General features: G+C 36.0%; 1 protein-coding gene across 1 annotated transcript in view; it reads left to right on the top strand.

Annotated features, from left to right (window-relative positions):
• Positions 1–1,721: 1,721 nt before the first annotated feature.
• The window catches only part of LOC126757056 (protein kinase C, brain isozyme-like), a 56,030-nt gene continuing 37,768 nt past the window's right edge, over positions 1,722–19,983 (top strand). Inside the window, exon 1 of the mRNA XM_050470646.1 lies at positions 1,722–1,744. Within this exon, the coding sequence (XP_050326603.1) occupies positions 1,743–1,744 (2 nt within the window). The 5' untranslated portion in view covers positions 1,722–1,742. The remainder of the gene's footprint in view (positions 1,745–19,983) is intronic.

Below are 19,983 nucleotides of genomic sequence, written 5' to 3'. Positions count from 1 at the left end.
ACTTATCTTAACGCTTTTAAGTAAATGTATCTCCTCAAGAAGCCACTTGTGACCAAATTCATAAATACATTTGACACTTTGGTGACAGGCTATTTAACGCCCATAGCATCCGAGATGTTCACACGGGCCACGCGCACTTGCAAGTAGCTTGCCAACTAGACAAGCGCGCACAAAGTAGCCAACACTGAACAATTAAATGATAAACGAGCGCATAAATTCATGACAAAAGCTGCCACAATTTGTGCTGCGGCGAAGATACCAGCGACGGCGAGCGTGTGCTATAACCGTTACATTGTTGCTTTCAATAAGACCATATGCCAGCTAACGGTTAAAGGCATGCGAAGCTCATCAATAATTGCGTTATTAATTCTTATGCGCACACACACAGCTGATAAGGATGCGGTGGAGTAAACAAGGAATGTTGCGGTGAAGTTGAGAGTGAGATAGCATGTGGGCTTATCTGAGCAAACATATACAACTGTAATCTACAGTGAGGTATAGCAATAACAGCTGTGCAAAATGGTTGTGATAAATTGCTTTGAGGGTGGCAATTTAATTAAAACGTAAAGGTTTTTGGGAATTTCTTTATTCGAGTGAAATGGCAAGGTTGTTTTCAAAAATAATGGCAATTGATTTGATTTTGCTCATTTATTGATCATGAGTGAAATTAATGTGTGCCAAAGTTGGTTAATTTTATGATTATAGCAGCATTAGTTTATTTGATCACTAATATGGAATACTAATTAATTACTAATTTTGAATATTGTTCATTATTTGAATAATTCTTATGCATTTTTGCTAATTTATAGCACAGAAATGTAATCTACTAAGGATACAAAGAACGAAAACTTAAAAGTAATGATTTATATTGAAGTTACCATACAATTACTTTAATTAATTGCTAATTTTGAATAAATTAAAGTTAGTTACATATTTTCAGCGTACTTTTTTATTTATTTTCGATCATTTATTTAACACAAAAAAAAATATTATTGTTGAAAATCATAAAGTTTTTAAAATTTTTTATTTATTTATTACATTTATGTCATTGATTAGAATAACGATAACTTAAAAGTGGTGATTAGTAATGTGATTACAATAACATTACTTCAATTAATTACTTATTGAGAATAAAGTAAATTTAACTAACGCTCAATTGGGCGTATTTGTTTTGGTAAAAAAAAAGAAATTTGTAAGTGTTTGGAATAATTAAATTAAAACACGGTCAATATTTTAGTTATACTATAATTACTAATAAGAGCACCGGGAATAGATATAAATGCATATTAACAATTTTTATGTGTATGTATATCTCCCCATTTATGGGCCAAAAACCTAATAGTTTAGTGATTAAAATAACGGCAACTCAAAAGTACTGTGATTAAAATAGCATTACTTCAATTAATTATTCCTTTGAGAGTCTCAAAACAGAGAGAAAAATTTAATATTACGTACAAAATCCAAAAAAGATTATAAAAAACTCTAAAAAAGGTGACTAGGTAATGACTAAGTAGGCAATTTTGGGCTCGGCATCATCATTACTATGAAATGTAATTCATTATTAATGCACGTAGTTTTATTTTAGGAAAAGTGAACTCATCAACATTTTCGTTGAGCATTTCTAACGGCTAGCGGTATAGCTAAGGTTGGTAGTTTGGCAACTTTTTTGCTGAAACTTCAAAATTTTAATATTTTTTTCAACTTTATTTATTTTCAGTGGTTATCAAGTGGGCTATCGATGGATGTAGGTATTATTTGAAAACAAAACTAAAAATAAGCTATGTAAATATTTGGAAGAACTGGCATATTTTGTAAATAATTACTTGTTATATTTCGCTTATATTTTCAAAAATTTTCAATCTACACAAGCTCTAGGACTCCACGCATTTATTTTTCCCATATACAATATACATAAATTCTAATTATTTAACTCACTTCGCCATACAAGCATAATAATCTTAAGCTTCATCGGCTGACTATACACCACACTTCTGCTGTGTATGATGTGATTCAGATATATTTATGTGCCGTCTCAGCATTAGTAAGTATTTCAGCAAGAGCTGTAGTACGCGACGCACAAGTTATAGACAGTTTTGTATATTTGTATTTGGTTATACGTACATGTTTACATATACGAGTACATTGTTTACAACTTAAGTGCAGCTAAGACAACATAAATATTTATGTATAGTTATAAGTACTAGTTGTAGATAGTCACACATGTGTACAAATACTTTTCATTATCAGTAAAAATAAGAACAATAAGAATGTAAATACAAATAGTCCCAAAACCATTAATATTTCCATTCCTTTGTTAGAAGTAGATATGTACACATAAGATTTGAAAAACAACTGACCTGCGCGTCAGTATTAGCATAAGTATAAATAGAAGTAGTTTGAAAAAGAATAATTAGAATAAAATTGACCACTGAGCGAAAAGCACCGCGTTTAACCATCTATTTAATTGGCGCCCAACGAGTTTTTGTAAGTCTGTTCCCAAAATCCTTATGTCAGGATAATAGAACAGCAGAAGAACACCCTAAAAAAAAAAACAAATGAAGTCGACCAATCGGGCATCAGAGAAAAATAGGTCAACAATCCCACGCCAAGGCCAATCGGGAAGGAAAAAGAAGTCAACAATTCCACGCCAGGACAACGGGACATGAAGTTGTACTCAATGTAAGCATACCCATTATAATAATAAAATTATCTAAGAAAATTGAAATTGTACGCTAGGAATAAGATCCAAGTTTTGTAAAAATAAACAACATTTTTGACAAGCGAAAAAAATAGGTGTAAAATGTCGTTAACCGCAGAAGCCATTACCGATTTAGTTACTCAAATCACTACAGCTGTAGCGAATCAGCTGGAACAGCGCGTATCTGAACAGATTAGGCAGGTGCAAGCTAATGTTGACGCGTTGAATTTAAATGTTGCTCCACCAAAAGTTTTGAGGTACGAGGACATAGAGATAGATACAAATATCCAATGCGATATTAGACTCGATGTTGTGAAGACTGTATCCGAGTTTTCCGGTGAGTTGGTTCGATATCCATCATGGCGACATTCTGCAAAGCAGCTATGAAGCCTTATGAAAAACACTTAGGCTCAAATAGGTATTATCAAGCCATTGCCATAATACGAAATAAAATAACAGGAGCAGCGGATACCATGTTATCATCATTTAGCACGCCCCTGAATTTTGATGCTATAATAGCAAGGCTTGACCAAACATACTCGGACAAAAGACCGTTATATCTTCTAGAGCAAGAACTCTCCACTTTGCGACAGGGAAGACAATCCATTACGGACTATTACGATTCAGTAGAGAAGCATCTGACACTCCTTACAAATAAAGCAGTTATGCAATATAACGGGGAAACAGAAGCCTTGAAACTTCTTAATGAGAAGTATAGGAATGATGCCTTACGTGTTTTCATTTCATGGTTAAATCGACCCGTTAATGATATTTTGTTTTCAAGTCGCCCGGCAGATTTATCAACCGCTTTAGCCTTAGCACAAGAATTAGAAATGAATCAACAACGCTACACATTTGCTAACGCATTCGCAAATAGAAACAGTGGTTCTTACCGAATGTCTCATCCTCAATATCGCACGGCACATAATCATGAAAGGACAGTCTTGTCACAACCACAACCAGAGCCTATGGACGTTGATCCCAGCTTTTCTCGGCTAAACAACACGCATAATAATAGGCAGCAAATGCGTTTAATAAATTTCAATCGTTCTAACTATAGAACAAGATCAGGAAATCCCCAAAGACAGAACAATAACAATAGTAATAATAATAGACAAAATAATTGTGGTCAGCATGTGAATCATTACCAAATATATGAAAGTGAAGAAATGAAGAATACTTCCAAGGATAGTCGCACTAAATTTTTTAATAACAATTCTCAATTGCCGTATGTGTTAATTAAAATACGTAATGGGAAAGAACTTAAATTACTTATTGACACGGGAACAGCGAAAAATTATGTATTTAACCATGAATTTCTAACGTCAATCAAAAAACTGGAAAAACCTTTCAGTTTATCATCCATTAATGGTACCACAACTATTTTCGAAAAATGTTGGATAGAGGTATTTGGTACAATAACAGAATTTTATATTTTAAAGGATCTAGAAAGTTTTGATGGAATTATAGGATTTGATTTCCTTAGGCAAATTGGCGGAGTTTTAAATACAATTACAGGATATTTGAACTATAATAATGGCAGGGAACAGATAAGTTTTTTGGAATGTGTTCAGATTAATACATTGCAAACTATTGTCGAAAATGTTCCGCCCGGGCAAACCTAAAGTTTCAAAATATGTTGAAATCATATGAAAAAGTATTTGCAGACCCAGAAGAAGCTTTACCATATAACACTAAAGTAGTGGCGACAATCAAAACAACAACTAGCGAACCTATTTATTCGAAATCTTATCCTTATCAAATGTCTGCAACAAAATTTGTAAATTCCGAAGTCGAGTCACTTCTCGCTAACAAAATCATACGCAAAAGTCGCTCTCGCTATAACAACCCAGTATGGGTTGTAGACAAAAAAGGAAGTGATGAGACAGGTAGCAAAAAGCTACGGATGGTAATAGATTTTCGCAAATTAAATGAAAAAACTATTCCTAACCGGTATCCAATTCCTGACACAAATGTGATTCTGACGAATCTTGGAAAATCAAAGTATTTTACAACGATCGATCTAAAGTCGGGATTTCACCAAATTTTTCTTGCTGAAAAGGATCGAGAGAAAACAGCCTTCTCCGTGAATAACGGCAAGTATGAATTTTGCAGGTTGCCCTTTGGGTTGAAAAATGCTCCTAGTATTTTTCAGAGAGCGAAAGACGACATATTGAGAGAAGATATCGGGGCACGTTGTCATGTTTACATTGATGACGTAATAATTTTCTCTCCCAATATTGAGACTCACATATACGATATAGAGAGTATCATTAAAAAACTGCTAGATGCTAATATGAGAATAGCATTGGAAAAATGCAAATTTTTCAGAACTAGCGTAGAGTTCCTTGGTTTTGTAGTTTCCGAGAATGGCCTTAAGACAGCTGACGATAAAACACTTGCCATACTAAAATTTGACGAACCCAAAACTCTTCGGGCATTACGCTCCTTTTTAGGACTGTCAGGATATTATAGGAGATTTATTCGAGATTATGCGAAAATTTCAAAGCCGCTAACGGAAATATTAAGGGGAGAAAACGGCCATATAAACACGAAGCATTCAAGTAGTAAACAAATAACATTGTCAAAGGAGGCTCAAAAGGCGTTTAATAAACTAAAAGAAATCCTTGCATCTGAAGATGTTACTCTTCGCTTTCCAGATTTTAGTAAACCTTTTGATTTAACCACCGACGCTTCTTCTGTAGCAATCGGAGCTGTACTATCGCAGGAGAAAAGACCTATAACTTTTATATCCCGCACACTATCTTCTGCAGAGCAAAACTATGCTACTAATGAAAGAGAAATGCTTGCGATTGTTTGGTCATTGCAGAATTTACGAAATTATTTGTACGGCGTTAACAACCTTAACATATTTACAGACCATCAGCCGCTAACATTTTCCATTTCGGACCGTAACCCCAATACAAAACTAAAACGTTGGAGAAGTTTTGTAGAAGAATTTGCGCCCAAATTCCATTACAAACCAGGTACTGGAAATGTGGTAGCAGATGCCCTTTCGCGGCAGTACATTCAACACATGAACCAATGCGATAATACTGATCAGTACAGTACACAATGCTGCACAAACAGCGAGCTTTCTTTTACCCAGTTTATTCAGACCGTACCAACAACTATCAATAGTTTTAGAAATCAAATTGTTTTATCAGAAGCGCAAACTTCTGACCGTGTAGTAACTTCTCCGTTTCCTGGATATAAGCGTCACGATATTCAATTTAGCGACATTCAGTCCCTATATCATTTACTAAAAGATGCTATTAATGCAGATGTTGTTAATGGTATTCATTGCCCACTCACTGTGCTAGGAAAAATACAAAATGAGATTGTAGAACTATTTCCATCGGTTCGCTTTAAACACACAGAAAACTTGGTTATGGACTTACCAAACGAAAGTGATCAAATTGAAGCAATCGCTACAGAACATAATCGCGCTCATCGAGCCGCTGGAGAAAATATTCTCCAATTAATTAGTGAATATTTTTTTCCTAGAATGAGGAAAAAGATAACAGACTTTGCGAAAAATTGTAGCATTTGCGCGAAAAGTAAATATGTTAGACATCCCAAAAAGCAGATTATGAAATCAACCCCAATACCCACTTACCCTGGGGAAATCCTGCACATGGATATATATAGTACAAATGGCCAATATTTTTTGACGTGCTTGGATAAATTTTCAAAGTTTGCATTCATTGAACCCATAGATTCTCGTTCAATTGTAGATTTAAAAGTACCAATAATTAGGATATTAGGATTTTTCAAAAACCCAAAAATTTTAGTCACAGATAATGAAGCAACATTTTGCTCTCAAACAATAAAATCAGTCATTCGAGACAATTTTGATATGACGCACTTCACAGCACCTGCAATGCATAGCAGTACAAATGGCCAAGTTGAGAGATTTCACTCTACACTTAGCGAAATTGCTAGAACAGTAAAACAGGAAAATGGACTTACGGACATAAAAGAGTTAATGCAGGTAGCAGTTACAAAATATAACAACTCAATCCATTCAACGATCCACCGAAGGCCGATAGATGTTATATCTTCCTTACCAACACCTGAGAAAGAGAGAATTCGAGAACTTTTACTAAAAGTTCAGAACCAACAAAATGAGATTCACAATATAAATCGGAAGGATAGAAAATTCTTCCCAGGTCAAAAATTTTTTATTAAGTTAGACAAACGAAGAGGTACTAAAGTAACCAATAGATATGTTGAAAGAACAGTACAACAGGATTTAGGTTCAACTGTCCTAGTAGATGGAAAAGAAGTACATAAAGACAACATTCGCTAAATATCTGATTTTTACAGGCTCCTCAATATGGTCACCATCCAGGCCAAGATTCTAGATTACAGCCACTCCAGGTATATCCCATTTCAAAAAGGAGAAGTAGCTATTTATGACACCTACATATATCTTGTACATACCATAAACATAACTGAATTTGAGGAAGTGGCCCTTGACGTATCCAACCTTAAAAAGCTTTTCGAAAACCAAGAGAAAAAGGAATCCTTGGAGGCCGATGCCAACGAGATGCTTCGCCTCATTAATGCACTGAGCTTTCGCAGTAGAAAAACTAGATCAATAAATTTTTTAGGTTCTGCATTGAAATTTGTTGCTGGCACTCCGGATCACAGTGATTTCGAGATATTAGGAGAAAGGCAAACAAGGCTAATAGAAGCTGAAAACCAGCAGATAGAGATAAATACTGATTTAGTAAATAAGATAAACGAGTTAACTTCTCAAATTAATAAACTCAAGTACAATCATTACGAGAAAGTAGAAAATAAAATGTATCCAGACTTATTTCAGATAATAGCTGTTCGTAATCAAAGAGTAATCTCGCTTCTCACTAATGTTGTCTATTCAGTTACGCTCGCTAAATTAAATATAGTAAATAATGTAATTTTATCAGATAACGAAATTAAGAAAGTATTAAATCAAGAAAATTACCAACTAGGTATAAGTGCCCTTATGGCTGCTGGTAATGTTAAGATCTACTCTAATAATGAGATATTAAAATATTTGGTAAAGATACCAAAAGTATACTCTGTTTGCCCATTAATAGAAATTTTTCCAGTAGTATACAATAACACGATATTAGATTTAAGAAATAAATATGCTGCTAAATACGGGAAATACCGTAGTCCGCTTTATAACTGCAAGGAAACTGTAACTATCCCTTTCTGTCAAATTGATACATTTGATATCTGCATGTACCAAATGCTAAACAACATTTCGGCAACCTGTAAGACAACTACAGCATACCATGTACCTCCGATCATCCAAATCGACGAAAACATTCTGTTAGTCAACAACCAGAATATAATCTTAACGGAAGGAAACCAAACGAATGAATTGATGGGGACATTCTTAATAATGTACGACAACGATATTTTAATAAATAATACAAAGTACCCGGTGAGCGAAAAAAGTCCATCTATGGTGCCTGAATTAACGAACCGCTTCAAATTGAATATCTCCGAGCATGCCACAATCCCAACGCTACCTTACCTGCATCAAATACACATACAAAACCTACAGAAGATAGAAAAATTTAGTGAAGATGCATCAAAACGAAATATATATTAGTATGTCCTCATTTCAATAACAGGTACATTAATAACAACCATAATTGTGTACCTAAAATGTAAAAGATCAGATACAGTAATCAGCACATTTTCCAACCCATCGCAACCAAGTAACCTTTTTACAAATGAGCATTTTGACCTGATGATGAAAACTATCGAAGGTAACCTAGACAGTTATAGACAGTTACACATGTATTTGGTTATACGTACATGTTTACATATACGAGTACATTGTTTACAACTTAAGTGCAGCTAAGACAACATAAATATTTATGTATAGTTATAAGTACTAGTTGTAGATAGTCACACATGTGTACAAATACTTTTCATTATCAGTAAAAATAAGAACAATAAGAATGTAAATACAAATAGTCCCAAAACCATTAATATTTCCATTCCTTTGTTAGAAGTAGATATGTACACATAAGATTTGAAAAACAACTGACCTGCGCGTCAGTACTAGCATAAGTATAAATAGAAGTAGTTTGAAAAAGAATAATCAGAATAAAATTGACAACTGAGCGAAAAGCACCACGCGTTATCCTATATATTTAATTCACACAAACCATGCATATGGCTTTTAGCCACATAACTCAAACAATAACAGCCAAAACAGGTTTGTAATAAAAATTTTTTAATTAATTAGGCATGCAGACTTTTTATCTCACATTTAAGCATAAATTTTGTAAGCAAAGTTACAAAAAAAAATTAGTTCCACATACGCTCTGGTGCACTTGGAAATTTTTTTACTTCAGTGATGAAAAACTAACTATATATGTGCATATAAATATCCTTTACATATATTTATTACCTTAATAAAAACATAAATAGTTTGCTTATTCATCACAGAAGTGTACAAATTTCCAAGTGCACCGCGGCGTATGCGTAACTAAATTTTATTTTTAATTATGCTTGCAAAATTTATACATAAATCTGAGATAAACAGTATATATATATATATATGTATATTTATATATAATATATATGAAAAGTCTCTTGCCCAAGTTGGAATGTAAGGATCTTACCAAGCTACCGATATGTTTCCGATCCTGGATTTGTTACACCTGACACAGAAGTTAAAATGATTAGTGAAGGTTATATAACTGATCCCTCGGCGCCGAGAAGAGATCATACTTAGTTTGTTGTTCTCAGGCCTCTGTGATACCCAACGAAACCCTAGTTTCCTAGTCATATTACGATTTACCCTGGACTATAAGGACCTTGCGACCGCACAGCTGCTGGTAGTTGGCCAGTGCTAGCTGATTTGATCTGAGATCAATAGTCACACAAACCAGTTTAATCAGAAAGCAACTCGATGCTATAAATAAGTAATCTACATAAACATCCTTTCACTAGTATTGAGGGTGCAGTCAGCGAACTCAAGGCTAATATCGCTGCCCTACTAGCAGAGCTGATAGTCACCACTCTAAAGGAGGCTACGCTCCGGAAAAGTAGATCAACTGCTAACTTTATGGCAGCCACCTCCGCTTGAAACACGCTGCAGTGTTCAGAAAATTTAAAGTTGGAGCTGATGGAAAGTTCCCAACAGAATACTCCTCCATCAACTCTTCCTGCAAGCTTTGATTTATGCGTAAAAAACTCATCTCTCAGCTTTTCTCCAGTCTTTCTCTCCCATGCCTCCCTCGAAGGAATGTTAGTAAGCATAGAAGAGACATCCATGATTCAAGTTTTTTAGAATGAAATCAAAGTCCGCGTGGATCACAGAGTGCTGACTCTGAGGGTTGTGTCCACTGGTGCTATATGCAGCAAAACATTTACAGCCATAGTTGGTGTGGTTTGTAGTGCACCACAAATACTGATAAAAGCAACTTGTTGACTATGGTTTTATATGTAGAGCCACAGAAGAACCTTTACTGAGAGTCTCAGAGGACAACCGATTGAAAGAGCTGATCGCGCATATCAGGTAACATTCATCTAGAAAATTTGAAAAGGATGCACATTTCGCATCATCCCAGAGAAAGGACTTTTCGGAAAATTAAATGGGTCCCTGCTTTCATATAATCGATAATCTGTTATCATATACCGAATGATCTGATATCTTCTACCACCTCTAGCGCGATAAATAAGCACGATTCCTCAATATCCTTCGAATTTGTAGTAATATTAAAGATGGCTTCATAAAAGCATGGACATCAAATACCCACCAATCTTCCCCCTTCGGCCAATGTAAGCTAAATTATTAAACTTTTTCACTACAATTGCAACATTTTACATTATAAGACCTACAGCATTCGGTGTAGAGAATAATAAGTTAGCTTAACCACACCGCGAAACACGCAACCGGGACTCAATAATTTAATACAAAGTCAAGCAAAAATTAATTGAAGTCTTAAGATAACGGTAACTGCGTTATTTGCCATTGTTTGTTTAAGTAAATGCAAAGACACTTGAAGTCTTGCGTAAACGCATAAAATGTGTGGCTGACACAATAAATGAAGGATAAAGCAGAGCTCAGACTGTAAATGAGGTTTGAAGAAAGAGATCAGTACGCAGAGTTTAAGGGTTAGCTTTAAGAGTTGATACGAAAACGTATGTGCTTAACTAAGTTGTCCACTTTTATACATATTTTTTTGGATATATTAACCAGGCAGTTAAGTCAGAGACGCGCATAAGAGGGATAATAATTTATAACACACTGTGATCTTAAACATAAAGCGGTGTAAGCGGTGTCTACGCTAATAAAGAAGAAGAAGAACCGAACCTTAGAGTGCGTCTATTGTTAAAAATAAGTTAAAAGCAATTGAATTTGAAATACCTGGACAGATTTGTTGATATATAAGAGTTGGATCTCTCAGTGATACTCAAATCAACTGATCAAACTGTTCTTAAATACTAAATTAAAAGTAATTAGAAATTAATTGCAAGATCCAAATGAATTAAACTTACGAATTAAAATCAATTTTTAGTGGTTCTTGGTATTGTGGGTTGTTCGTTGAGCACCGAATATGACTTCGTATAACCCGTAATATCACATTGAAAAACTAAACCAAATAAAAGCGGTTCGTTGCAGTTACCCTTTTATACTAATCTCGAGTGTTTAGGCACACACTTATGTACCAAAAAAACATCACTTTAGGCACGCTGCTCATCAACTTACACCTCCGTCAGCCGCGCATAATTTCCAACGTCACAGATTAATAATGACTTATGTCGACTTATGTGGCAGCATTTAAATATAAAAACTCAAGTGTCTGCTTTAAGCCAGCTGAGTGTCGTCAAGCCGCCCGCTTAGTCTGTGAATGTTATCACATGCAGAAGGTGTGGCTGTTGGCAGTACTGACGGACTACTGAGTTTTGTTATTGCTTTTTTGCATGAATTTCATCAAATATGCAGGAAAAATGTTTCACTGAAGAAATTAAGGCGTAGGAAGAAAATAATTGAAGTGTTTCAAAACCATTTAAGTAAAACAGAAGAGCTTTGTACAGCTTCTTAAAAAAATTCCTGGTCCGTTCCGGTTACGTAGACCCGACTCTCGCGAGAACGGAGCTTCAAAAGAATCGCAGACTTGGGTAGGGATCCAACTATCGGAGCTGCAATGACTTGCATGCATCTACATACATGTCGGGTGGCATACGCACATGCCCGAAGGTTGCACTTGTAGTCATGCTTGACACACCAATTCAACTAGTTATCGGCCAGGGAAGCAAACACATACTGCTTCAAATGACAGCAGAAGGGTTTGGCAGAGGTAAGGTAAGCTCATCCCAGCGAATGAAGGACTTATGTGGTGTAATAGCATTCAAGGTTACCCGTAGCAGTAAGGCTGAATGAAATGATTTCACTCTCGAGCTACTGCTAAGGGATAGTACAATCAAGTGGAGCCACAGGATCACGCAACAAACTCTCCATACGTATGGAAACTTTCCCGAGCATTTTTAAAGCAAAAGTCTTTTCCATAAGTCGGTGCGTAGAAATAATTATCAGACGCAACTATCGCAAAGAATATATAAGCATACTAGCGACAGCACTTAAAGCAATCACTGTCAATGAGTTCAAATCACTACTGGTGCAGAAGTGTATAGAATGGCTGCATAGTCCATCGGAACGAAAGCTAATGTACCTTATCTGGGTGTCCGATCAAAAGGTATAGCCGGGAATGAACTGGCTGATGAGCTCGCCAGTTGGTAGGAACTGAACATTTCAGAGGCGGTGCGTTCTCATACCATAAAGGAGCTGTTCCGCAAGGAAGAAGGAGTAGGCAGAGAGGTATTGGCAACAACTCCAAGACATACGCCATGTCAAGTTGTTAATGGGGGTTTATAACCTCAGCAGGTTTAAATATGTAATCACTCTTCCTTGTGACAAACTGAGGCTACTTATCGCATTCTACACTGGCACAGTAAGCAGATGAAGCATTTATATAACATACCTCTAGCTTCTTGTGCAAATTTTCGGTTCTGCGACCGGAAGCCTGAAACTCCAGTACATTTGCTAATTGACTGCATAGGTGATGGTTCTTAGATCCATGTTTCCAAATAGGAATGACATTGTTTCACTAGCACCGAGCAGTATATTGGAATTTATCAATATGCTGGGCCTAGGTGGGTCGTTGTGACTTAGGAGAGGGCACAAAAGACCTTAAGTCGATCTAAGCGCAGGTGGCGGTGAAAAACAAAAAAATTTCTTCTTGGGACAAAATTCCCAAAAACAAAATATTTCAAAATTTTTAGTATGCATATTAGGGTGGGTCAAAAATTGCAATTGTTTTCTTCGCTTCGTACTCTGAAAAATTTTTGTCTCTAACAAAGGTTCTCTAAGTATGAATTATTAATTGTAAGCGGAATCTGAAAAGGGGTTCAAAAATGTATAAAAATTATTAAAAAACAAGTAAGGAAGTGCTAAGTTCGGGTGTCACCGAACATTTTATACTCTCGAATGATAAAGTGATAATCGAGATTTCATTATCCGTCATTTACATATTTTTCAAATACCGTATTTGTGAAAAGTATATATTATACAGCGAAGGCATCAGATGGAATTCAAAATAGCATTATGTTGGAAGAAGGCGTGGTTGTGATCCGATTTAACCCATATTTCGTACATGTCATCAAAGTGTTAAGAAAATATTATGTACCGAATTTCATTGAAATCGGTTGAGTAGTTCCTGAGATATGGTTTTTGGTCCATAAGTGGGCGACGCCACGCCCATTTTCAATTTTTAAAGAAAGCTTGGGTGCAGCTTCCTTCTGCCGGTTAACGCACTTTTAGTGATTTTCATAATAACCTTTGTATGGGAGGTGGGCGTGGTTATTATCCGATTTATTCCATTTTTGAACTGTATATGGAAAGGCCTGAAGGAAACGACTCTATAGAGTTTGGTTGACATAGCTGTAGTATTTTCCGAGATATGTACAAAAAACTTAGTAGGGGCTGGGCCACGCCCACTTTTCCAAAAAAATTACGTCCAAGTATGCCCCTTCCTAATGCGATCCTTTGTGCCAAATTTCACTTTAATATCTTTATTTATGGCTTAGTTATGACACTTTATAGGTTTTCGGTTTTCGCCATTTTGTGGGTGTGGCAGTGGCCCGATTATGCCCATCTTCGAACATAACCTTCTTATGGAGCCAAAAATACGTGTACCAAGTTTCATCATGATATCTCAATTATTACTCAAGTTACAGCTTCCACGGACAGACGGACGGACGGACAGACAGACATCCGGATTTTAACTCTACTCGTCACCCTGATCACTTTAGTATATATCACCCTATATCTGACGCTTTTAGTTTTAGGACTTACAAACAACCGTTATGCCAACAAAACTATATTACTCTCTTTAGCAACTTTGTTGCGAGAGTATAAAAATAGCATAAGACTGCTCACTTCGTTAGTTTTTAGTACTATATCCTTCATTTATAATCACCGCTTCCAATTTCCGCTACATGCTGATTATACTCCTTTGGGATTCAATACCAGGCCTTCTCAAATCCAGTCCATTAATCTTCAAAATTGTTGTATTTTTTGTTTGCTATTTTCGTCTTAACAACATTCCGTAAATCTTCTATTGGATTCAGACCCGGGCTTTGTACAGGCCAATCCAATATTCTAATTTTTTCATTGTCGAGCCAATGCTTTACTACTGTTACGGTGTACTTTGGATCATTATCTCGCATAAATGACCCGTATTTAGGCATGGATTCAAATACAAATGGCTCCATTTTATTTTTCAGTATATCGCAAACACTGATTTTATCATTTATTCCTTTTATTCGAACAATCGCTCCGACGTCATGCATGAAAACGCGCAGATTATGATAACAATGTTCAAATATTTTTCTATCTAGACCCATCCAATTTATCTTGGTTCCGTCGCTCCAAAGCACGTTCCTCCAAAATTGTGGGGGTTGTTTTCTGTGGGCCTTTGCAAATGCCAGTCGAGTTTTGTTGTGGCGCTTTGACAGGAGTGGTTTTTCTCGTCAACCATATTCATCATTAACTTCGATCTTAATTTCTCTGGATGACTTAAAAGGATCGACTTTGCTCTTCCGTATGTTGGTTTTGTAAACATTAATATCGGTTCTCCTTGGTACCTTTTTGTTGACACAAGATGGGTATTTTTTAGTTGCATATACGACTTTTCGATAGCAGTGTGTAAGTCCTTAAAATAAATGAATGTTTAAGACTTTTAGATTTCAAAGTTTTAATTCCGTCATTTACTATTGCATACGGTGAATAGTGAACAAACAAGGTGGCCTACATTCTGGCGCTGATTTTACAACAATTCGTTCTAAAGCGAAAAACTACTAGGTAAATGAAAAGAAAACAGCTGGTAAAAGCCGTAAGCAAACTACCGCCTTTGCTACAATAAATCATTTTCGCTGAACTATTTTCAAATAAAACAAAAATTTATTTTACAATGAAATTATTTTAACGGTAATTTGTATACTTCCTGAAAATTCGTATATTTTACTTACTTGTGCTTAGATCACAAAACGAAGAAAAGAAGAACTTGTTCAAAGCACAACTCAGTGAAGTATTTCTAAAATAATACGCTCTAATGCAGCTGTTATGCTGTCACTTCGTACTCGTACTGTATTTTTAGCGTTTCTCGAATATATGCACATTCCTGAATCTCACCATTGTACACCTACACACGTTTATAGATACGTGCCCATGGCGCTAGTCACGTTCAGCGCATTTGTTGCAACAAAAATGTACTCGTTCACTTGTTAACGGTAATTACTGACATTGTCATTTAGCGTTGATGCCTTTTTGTGCAATCTTTTTCAGCTTTAATTTTTATTAACTTTTGCTTCAATTTTGGGCACATTTTCAGCGCATTTATTTCTGCATTTCTGGGCGTAATGCCGTACAATGTTACAATTATTTGAACTTTTCAACCTGGTCTTTTAGCGCCAGTTGTATTTTTGTAAAGAGTGTAATTTATGCTAATGCTACTCATTACTTTCACATCTCGTTGCTGTTTTACATGTAAAATATATGGAAAGTACGTGTCCTATATAGAAGACGTTAATCTTGCATTTAGGTATTAAGTGAAAAAGCAGTGAAATTTAAATAAATTAGACAAAACAGATTGCAATAAGTAAGCTATGAATTATAAATAAATAAAAAGTCTTCATTTTAAGGGATTACATCGGTTTCCTCGGGTAAAACAGCCTTTTTTCAACTATTTTTCTCTCATATAAAAAATTAAATATTTTATTGGACTTTTTTATTGTTACAAACATACACTATTAAGAAAGAAATTCTGAAATTTTTGGAAAAAAATATGTTAAGCTCAGCCATTGCGACGCCATTTCCGGTGACCACTCTGAAAAAAGATGCGACCGCGTTGGCAGGATATTCCCTTACAAGATCATTTAATTGAAAAAAATTCGTATTTTCGTTAAAACCTTAACTTAGAACTTGGGGGAAGAAAAAAAAACTGAAAATTGGATTTTTGAAGGACATTTTTACAAAAAAATTAAAATTTCAGTGAAAATTTCGCGACATTGTTTCTTTAAATAGATGAAATCGGAAAAAAAATCCTTCGTCCAAGTCTTTATGAATTGTATCTCAAAGACCTATGTAAAATTTCAAGATGATCGGTTAAGTAGTTCTCGAGAAATCTTGTCAACCGACTTCAAAAACACAGTTTAGAGAAGAACTCGAATAAAGAATGCGCACTTAGCCTAGCTAGCCTCGAGCGCTCATGTTCTCAAGGCTGTATCTCCGAAACTATTACTCGGATCAACTTGAAAATTTAGGACAAAATTTTAGAGATGTTGTAGAATTTAATTTAATTTATTAGGCCAAGGGCTGTACATTCTCATTGCCATCAAACACATTCAAAGAATATCCAAAGCTAATTACTGTAAAGAGGTCACATCTGTCCCAAACGAACCCGATACCGTTCCTTTGTCTACAGTGATGGCGTTTCTTTCTGATGGTAGTCATATAGCGGCAGTAGGGCTACTATATTCTTGGCAGTTACCTATCTATTTGGTTTTATAGTGCTCGCTTATGTTGATTAGCCGTAGCCGTTCAAAATTTGCAAGAGTAAGGCATCAGCAGCCTTACATCTATGAATTTGTGGCATTCATTTGTAGCGCACATTTTGCGGAACCCGGGATATGGTCACTTTTTCGTGTTTAGCGTATTCGAAAAGACAGCATGAGGGGGGCTTTGTACGCTCTTTCAATTTATGACCTGGTTGACCGTATTTTATGCAAGCACCTTGTCTTCTCCTATCGGGTTCTTTGCAGTCCCAGGTTAAGAGGCCTGGACCAAAGCAGCGAAAGCACCTTTTGGGGTTTTCTTTCAGTCGCAGCCTGCAGTTAACCCAGCCAATTATAATGCGTGCCCGTTGCATTAGTACATCAGCTTTATCCTGATCGAGCGTTATATATGCCCTTACATGCTCTTTTGTGTTAAGAATATACAGTTGAAGCAAAAACATGGGTTTATGACGAGTTTCCGAACACTGCTCCATAAAAATCAACGGTGAAATGAGCACCGAAAACAGTAATCGCAGTGGAAGCCCAAAAGAGGTTCTTAACAACGAAAACATTAAAAAGTTCACAAAATTATTTTGAAGGACGGTAAAGTGAAGTTGCTCGATATAGCAGGCACTCTAAACATATCAATTGCACGTTTACATCATACAATTCACGAATAATTGGGTGTGAGAAAGCTCCGTGCAAAGTAGGTGCCGCCGTACTCACTTTTGACCAAAAACAACGACGAGCTTTTGCATCGATATGTGACAATGGATGAAACATGGCTCCATCGCTTTACCTCGAAGTCCAATGGACAGTGATCCGAGTAGATTGTACGTGATGAGTCAGCTTCAAAGCATGGAAAAATGCAACTGTCGATTAGCAAGGTTATGGCGTCTGTGTTTTGGAATGCGCATGGAATAATTTATATTGACTAAAGAAAATACCATCAACAGCGGATATTACATAGCGTTATTGGAGTGTTTAAAGAACGAAATAACCGAAAAACAGCCGCATTTGATGAAAAGGAAAGTGCTGTCTCACCAAGTCAAAGCACCGTGTCACAAATCAGTGAAAACGACAGCAAAAATCTTTGACTTGGTCTTCGAATTGCTTCCGAATCCACCGTATTCTCTAAATCTGCCCTCCAGCGACTATTTCCTGTCGTCAGGCCTAAAAATAATACTAATTGGGAAGAAGTTTTCGTCGAATGAAGAGGAGATGGCCGTAATTGAGACCTATTTTGAAGCAAAGGACAAATCGTATTACAAAAATTACAACGAAAAGTTGAAGGGCTAAAGTCACTATAAACAGTGTAAAACCTCCACTCACTCTTAAAGTCAATTTAAAATTAATATGTAATTACGGTGGCATTGGAATTTTATATTCGAAATATTGAAAAACGCTTTTATAAAGAAAAAAGCGTAATTACAGCCCCTAAGTATGCACTAAGTACCATTAAAATATATAAAAAATTACTAAAAGACAAGCTTTAATCAAATTTAATTACTTCAACAACGCGTAAAGTACAACAAAAATAATTTGCTTAGAAGAAAAAATAAATTCTCACACCCCAACCCAAAATTACAACAAACAAAACCAAAAAAATTATGAGCTGTACCGGAAATACTGACTTTACACGTCTGCACAAAAGAATAAAAATAAAAAAAAACTCGTGATTGTACACCTCCAGGCATAACAATCCGTTATGCTGCTCATTTCATAACGCTATAAGCAGAACTCCGCGTACCGCTCGTACACCCGCACCCTGCAAAACGGCATTGTAGCAAGCGCAGCAGCGAAATAGAAAAGCGCTAACTCATATCACTGTATGTGCGTGCATATGCATGTGATGTGTGCGCTGGTGTGTGGTAAATCGATAAAAATAAAAGCATATTTACAGGCGAATAGCCACAGGTGAACAGCAAATCGGCGACGCGCATAAATTCTAGCGAGCGCAGCAGACACACACACAAACATAATCAGAAAATGTATTTTATTTATATGTGGAACTGAAAATGGCATTTTTATAGTTACATTGTAGGTGCTTATGCGCCACAAAGTATGCAACATATACGGGCGTTATTACTGTTGGCAACTCACGGCTGCTTAAATGCAGCCAACTCCAATTGAATTGGAGCACGTGGTGGCAGTGTCTCTACCCTCGCTGCCTGAGTGGCTAACTGATGGAAAATTCGCTTCTTAAAGTTATTTGTGGATATGTTGTTGCATGTATTTGTGTGTGTATAGTATTAGAAACATGTATGCCACATCCTTTGTACAATTTTAGTTTTTATATTTTGTATTTATATCATCTAGCAGGTAAGGCATACTTTTGCTAGTTGCTTTCATGTTTATGGTCTCAAGGCATTGATTAGGGCGAAGTTTTCACTTGTGACCATGCATAACTATCATCTGATGGTATTAATAAACTAAAATTGCACAGAAGCGTATGTTATGTATTTGTTATGTACTTCATTGTGAGCGAATGTTGAATTAATGAGCGATCTGAAGATATGCCAATTATTAAGCCTTGCTCTCAATGAAACATTAAAAAAAATTTACTAAAAAATATGTAGACGCTTAAAAGCTTTGGTCTCGTTTCCTTTAAGCCTCGATTTATTTGTTTTGTTTTTTTTTTTTGTTTTGAGTTTGCTGAATTGATATTGACTAAAATAGTCAAAATTTTGGCAGTCAAAAAGCATTATTTCACACGCGTTAACAAGACGCTGTTTTGCGAAAAAATTTAGTGATTTTGGATCCAATCGTGCTTTCACCTTTCTTAGGCTCAAATTATCTTTAATTATCTTGGGATTCATTGATCCTTGCGATATTTCTTTCCGTGCCAGCTGTTCTTTTGTATTATCCGAAAATCAATGGTTTCGTTTGCAGCTTATGATTTCATCTTCTCGACGTCGAACCTTTCTTGCGTTTGTTGACGTGCGTTATTTGCTGCACAGAGGCGCATCTTCGCTACAACAAGATAGTGATCCGGTCGACATTAGGACCTCGGAGCGTACGTAGGTCTAAAACGCTGGATACGTGTCTTCCGTCTATCGCAACATGATCGATTTGGTTGGTGGTTTTTCGATCCGATGCTGGAATCTAGAACTAGAGATAACCATATTTCGAGCCCCGGCGAAGTCGATCAGCCTCAACCCATTTAGGGATGTTTCATCATGGAGGCTGAATTTACCGACCGTTGTGCCGAA

The sequence above is a fragment of the Bactrocera neohumeralis genome, chromosome 4 (genome assembly GCF_024586455.1).
Source record: "Bactrocera neohumeralis isolate Rockhampton chromosome 4, APGP_CSIRO_Bneo_wtdbg2-racon-allhic-juicebox.fasta_v2, whole genome shotgun sequence".
NCBI classification, from domain to species: Eukaryota; Metazoa; Arthropoda; class Insecta; order Diptera; family Tephritidae; genus Bactrocera; species Bactrocera neohumeralis.
The sequence above is the reverse complement of the archived record's forward strand: the minus strand, read 5'-3'. Positions and strand labels throughout refer to the sequence as shown.